Raw genomic sequence first — 5745 nt, forward strand, 5'->3', positions numbered from 1 at the left:
GAAGCTTTGTTTCATTGATAGGAAATTATGTGTTTGTTGTTTTTTGGGATGGCAAGTCTGTGGGGAAGCAGATTGATTTCGACTTGAGTTAAATCGGCGGAATTGTCTACAGCTTGATTATCAATTTCAAGCTTTGGAGAAATCTGCAATTTGACCCGTATAGTCGACCCCACTTAATAGGATAATGATTGGTTGTTGTTGTTGTTGCTGTTTATTATAGTTGTGTGAATTTTAGGTTAAGATCATATACTTCATTCTGCACAGTATGATATTTTATCGGGTTGTGTTTTTGTTCCTGATAGTTGTCTATTTATTTTTTCTTCCCAGGTTCTGGAACTACATTGAAATCTTAAGATGCCGGCTACAGCAGGTAGGGTTCGCATGCCTGCGAACAATAGGGTTCACAGAGTGCCATTGGTTATGACCCTTATGCACCCAATAAGGATGACAAGGATACTTCTCAAAGTCAGCCAAATGCAGACCCTGATGCAGATAATGCATATGCCAGCTACCAAGGGTTTTTACAGCTCGCTAAGATAACCATTGCTGACGTGGATGTGGCCGTGTTGAGCACCTCAAGTTTCAGTGCAAGAACAATGTGAAAATCAAAGATGACAAGGAGGAGAAGGATCTTGAAGGAATGCGGTCACTGGGGTTTGTTGGAATGGATAAGTTGAAGGGAAAGGCTGAGGTGGATAAGAGAAGCAATGTTGAGAGCTCAGAAGAGGAGGAAGAGGATAGCGAGAGTTCAGATTCTGAGATTGATTCAGAGGTTGAGAGAGCTATCGCTAAAAGGTCTGGGAAGAAAGTTAGTGAGAAGAGAGGTTTTTATAGAAAGAAGGATCTCAGATGATGATGAGTCAGACAAAGCTTCTGATCGAAAGAGGAAAAGGAGAGGTAGGGAAAAGAAAAGGAGTGTTAAGAGTAAGAGGGAAGCTAGTGATTCAGATAGTTCCGGTGAAAGGAGGAGGAGGAAGAAAAAGAGGGAGCACAGGAAAAGCAGGAGGGACAAGTCTCCAGATGATAGTGATGAATGTAGGCACAAGAAAAGGAAGAGTAGGAAAGAGAAAAGGAGAAGTCGTCTTTCAGATTCTGATTCTGAAACATCCGAGTATTCTACTTCGCGGCACAAGAAAAATATCAAAAGGACTTCATCGTCAACTGACAGTGATTTGGGTGATGGATATAATGGTTCAAGGAAGGGTAGGGACATAAAAAAATCAGCCACTATGGAGATGATGATTAGAGGAGCAATGGAGTAGTCAATCGTATGTCCTTTGATGTTTCTAAACTTTTATCATATGTCTTTTGATGATTGTAAATTTTTATGTACCATACATCTATATGCTTGTTCAAATATTTCAGTTGAGCTTCAGAATATAGTTATCAGTATGACTTGATATTATTGATTTTCTACACTTATTTATGATTGGATATATGGATGGTTGTTTTGATGTTGAATGAGCTTTATATTTTGTGTTATTTTGTTTCCTTTAAGAGCTTAATTAGATGTGGGAGTTGTTTGCGTTTGGTATGTTTGCTTCTTAAATTTGGGTTAAATATGACGATCGCTTCCTTCTTCATCAGAGCCTCCAGGGCTCTCAGCAGTCACCCTTTCTGCTCGAACTTTCTACTTCATCAGATGATTCACTGTAATAATTGTTGTAATTGCATAAGATATTTTAAAAGTTCTAAATATTTGCAAGGGTTAATACTACTACCCTACAGATCAAACGATGCCATAATATACATGCATGTACTATATTAAGCTAATTTATTTTGTTTTGACAATTAATTGCAGATCAAAGTTTTGCAACTGAGGTCTCTATTTCAGTTATTTCTATTGCATATCAAAGTAAGTTCACACTTTTCCGAAAGGTGAATATTTGTTTCATTCATGTCTTCTATCTTGCATTTATCTGCTATGAACGTGTTTAGTCGACACAAGTTAATATATTAACTTGGTCATGCTTATCGTAATAACAATCGTTTTGATTGCTTAAAGGGACCAGTAGTATATACACTGCCAATATTGAATCCTACGTGTTCAACCCTAGGGTAGAAGACTGATGGGGTTGCTATATATTTGTTCTGGATTTCTTATTGCTTGCTTTGTGATTGACATGTTAATCTGAAATAAGAATGGAAGTTCCCAAGCTTCATAAATAGATGGATAAAAGGGTGAATAATGATATGAGAAGAGTTACAAATGAATTTGTGACAGGCTATCAATTTTGTGGAGTTTTCTTGTGTCCAATATATGTATAAAAGAATAGGAAAGTACTATTTAGAGACAATATTAGCCATGCACATAATAGTGCGACAACGTTAGAGAATAATATTAATAATCATTTTGGTCCTTTAAAGATAAGGGATTGGTCAAATTTGTTCCTGGATGACCGAGATTACTCAAGCGATCCCTAAAAGATGACTCCATCAGTCAAATTGATCTTAAGGTTAAGAAGCTTGAGTTAACATTCACAGAGATGCGCATGTGGTGCTTTTGGATCATTTAGGATTCACATGTGGCAAGATTTTACACATCTTCGCCAAGTAAGGCATTGTTTCTCCTAAAAATAAAAAATCTCATAATTCCTTCTCTCCCCATTTACTTATCTTCAATAATAAAAAATGAAACCATTACTTAAGAACAGAGATTGGTATATGACACATCATGGAGATGAAATTAAAAGTAACACATTTTGATTTCAATAAAAAATAGTGGAACCAAAGAGATCTGAGTAAAATATGCAGTTCCATTCTCTGATCTGTGATTGACAACACTAGAAGTATGTTTAAGAACCAATAGAACATGCACAAATAAATATATAAATTTTCTGTTCCTATATGACTTCATTCAGCCTTCTCAACCGCTTCGGTTTTGCTTTTTTCCTCGTTTTATTATTCGAACTAGTTGCCACCTCTACAGTTTTGTCCGCTTCTTTTTTTTCAGTCACCTGGGGCCCATTAGAGGGTGCTACACTTTTTCGCAATCCCAAAAGCTGGTTTTTTATTTACGTAATCTTAGGGGCATATCTTAACTTTCGGCAGTAGATCTGATACCTCTTTTGTATGATCATGATTTCTTAGGTATTTCTCTTACATCTAGCCTTTTTGCCAGTAATGGCTTCTAACGAACTATTAGATGAACTCATAGGAGTTATCAAATTTTGAAAAAGAGACAATTCATCAAAGTTCAATTTCTCAACTAGAAAACCATACCAGGCTTTGTACATGTTCAAAAACAGAGTAGGAGTTGATGAAGTTTGATCTAAATCCATACACATGCTAACAAAAGAAAATATGATTATTTAGTTTATTTTGGTCTTTATGGAGATATGGAGAAATAGTTGGGCTAAACATGATTGTTGTTAAATAGTGGCTATAGCTGCGCTGTATTGTGTCTGTAGTGTGTTCTGTGGTAGTTTAGTACAAAATGCTGTCAAATAGTGATTATAACAGTGCTATAGCACTGTTGCGTTACGAAATTTGAACAAACCATTATTTTCCACGATCTGCGATTAATTACAGTGAACAGCATGAATTAACAGACAAAAAAGATAGAAACTACTAGCACAAACTCTGAAATGATAATTAAAAAGATCCTCTTACATAAATATAAACCCAAATGATTGAAATGAATTATTGTTCAGAACATTCAGAACTGAACACAGTTAAAAACTGTGTACAGAATCACAAATGAAGTCTGTAAATTCCCTATCTCTACAATTGCTTTTTGAGAATTCGAGGATCATCATTGGGGACTTGAAAATTCAATACGGGTGTTGCACACTTTGAAATTCATTAGCACGGGAAGAGTGTACCCTCTTGTGTCCACCGAGTGCCTGAGCAGACTTGAACACTTTGTTGCAATTTGGGCAGTGAAAAGGTTTCTGATCTATTAAATCACCATCATTGTCTCTTTTGCAGTATACTCTGTGCCCACCAAGAGCTTGATAAGATCGGAACATTTTTCCGCACCTCTCACAGTTGAACCTGGCTTCAGAGTCTGCTTGTGCAAGCGAGTCACCTCTACTGCTTTCGCCATTTTCTTCCCTCATTTTTTGTTTCTTGATCCCTTCCCTTTTTTGTGCATCTTTGTAAAATCCCCATACCATCAAAACACCTGGATCTCTTGACATATCTTCTGTATCAGCCGCAGCATTAAGTTCGCGTCCGCAATTGGATCTCTTGCGGGTTGGGTTTTTCGGGTTGGACACAGATTCATTTTCTCTGTTTGAGTTTGCAGAGGAGGCAGTGAAGTTTTGTTTCATGGATAGGAAATTCTGTGTTTGCTGTATTTCGGGAAGACAAGTCTGTGAGGAAGCAAATTGATTTCGACGATGGGTTGAATCGGCCGAATTGTCTACAGCTTGAGTATTAGTTTCAAGCTTTGGAACAATCGGCAAATGAACCATGTGAGATCTCATGTGGCCTCCAAGGGCTTTCCCACCGGAGAACCACTTCCCACAAATCCCACAGGTTTTCCCATCGCTCTTCTCCATAGTTTGCAGAAACTCTAATGTAAAATGAAAATACTTCCTCGCTTCTTTGTTTTGGATGAGGAGTGTTTGCGGAATTCAGGATTTTATAGAGGGTAAAGTTACAAGCCTTCCTTATAAGAGAATCCACTTTGTGTGTTCAACCGGTTGCCCGTCAAAGATTAGTCGATGCTAAACGGGGTGGATACTTTGTATCTATAACATAGTAATAAAAGTAAAAGGCTTCCTTATACAAAAGAAACAAAATAAGAAAAAGCCGTAATAAATGTAAAAATTGGTGGCATGTTATCACCGTATTCAACATTTTAGTTTTTTTTTTGCTTTACTCTTAATTTTCAACTTAATGGGGTTATACAAAGAAAATATTATTAAATTATTTAAGAATCCGATTTTGCATTTATGTTTTTCTTCTTTCTGAAAGTATAAAATGAATAAAATACAAAGAGTTAGATAGAGATATTGCAATCTTTTTCTGTACAATTGGCATTTGGCAGGTTGGCAAAAAATACAACAAATTGGCCATTTCATGTCACTATATTTGATCTACTTTTTAACTCTGTCTTATTATGCTTATATTGATACTACACATATCCATTATTTTACTTGATAAGAATTTGTGTTTGTTAAGTTGCAGGCATTTAAATGAGTTGGAGAAAGACATGGTTTTTGATAGAAAACTATGACGTCGTTTGATTCATGTAGCCGACTCCACTTAGTGTGATAAGGCTTAGTTGTTGTAAGTTGCAGGCATTTGCACTACACATTAGTTTAGTCATAAGGAGCTTTATATTTCAAGGACAAAATGAAAGTTAAAGAGTATTTGATATATATAGTAAACCAGGAATCTGTTGTAGTATTTAACTGAGATTATGCATGCTTATATATTACCATTGATTCCATGATGAATATTTCTAAAATAGGTATTTTGGCAAACTAATCTGAAGAGAAACTCCTTGATTATGTAACCTCCATTTTATCCATGTAAAATTGTTCATATTTTTTAACATGCATTCCATATTGTTTGCACTGTATCTTTGATCATGTCTTAAAGAATGCATGTGTAAACTAATAATCTAGATCAAGAGTCATTAATGTCTAATTGCATCAAAGACAAAATAAAATGAAAAATCATGATTTGTGATCATAATTTTTCTGATTATTTGCTAACAATTTGTTCTTGTAAGAGAGTTTGTATGCACATAACGTGTGCCTTACTAAATTTGGTAAATTTCTAAATCCTTCC

General features: G+C 35.7%; 1 protein-coding gene and 1 pseudogene across 1 annotated transcript; one reads left to right on the forward strand and one right to left on the reverse strand.

Moving 5' to 3' along the window:
- The first annotated feature begins 327 nt into the window (after positions 1-327).
- Positions 328-3615, forward strand: LOC25491898 (CAX-interacting protein 4-like; annotated as a pseudogene).
- A 7-nt stretch (positions 3616-3622) lies between these two features.
- On the reverse strand, positions 3623-4794 carry LOC112420782 (zinc finger protein ZAT4-like). The gene has a single exon (XM_024780467.2). The coding sequence runs from the start codon at positions 4503-4505 to the stop codon at positions 3774-3776; it is 732 nt and encodes a 243-aa protein (XP_024636235.1). The 5' UTR covers positions 4506-4794; the 3' UTR covers positions 3623-3773.
- Positions 4795-5745: the final 951 nt, after the last annotated feature.

Source organism: Medicago truncatula, chromosome 4 (genome assembly GCF_003473485.1).
Source record: "Medicago truncatula cultivar Jemalong A17 chromosome 4, MtrunA17r5.0-ANR, whole genome shotgun sequence".
Classification (NCBI taxonomy): domain Eukaryota; kingdom Viridiplantae; phylum Streptophyta; class Magnoliopsida; order Fabales; family Fabaceae; genus Medicago; species Medicago truncatula.

Bases quoted from the DNA above. Each gene is read 5' to 3' on its own strand.
- LOC112420782 (XM_024780467.2), bottom strand. From the start codon at position 4,505: ATGGAGAAGAGCGATGGGAAAACCTGTGGGATTTGTGGGAAGTGGTTC.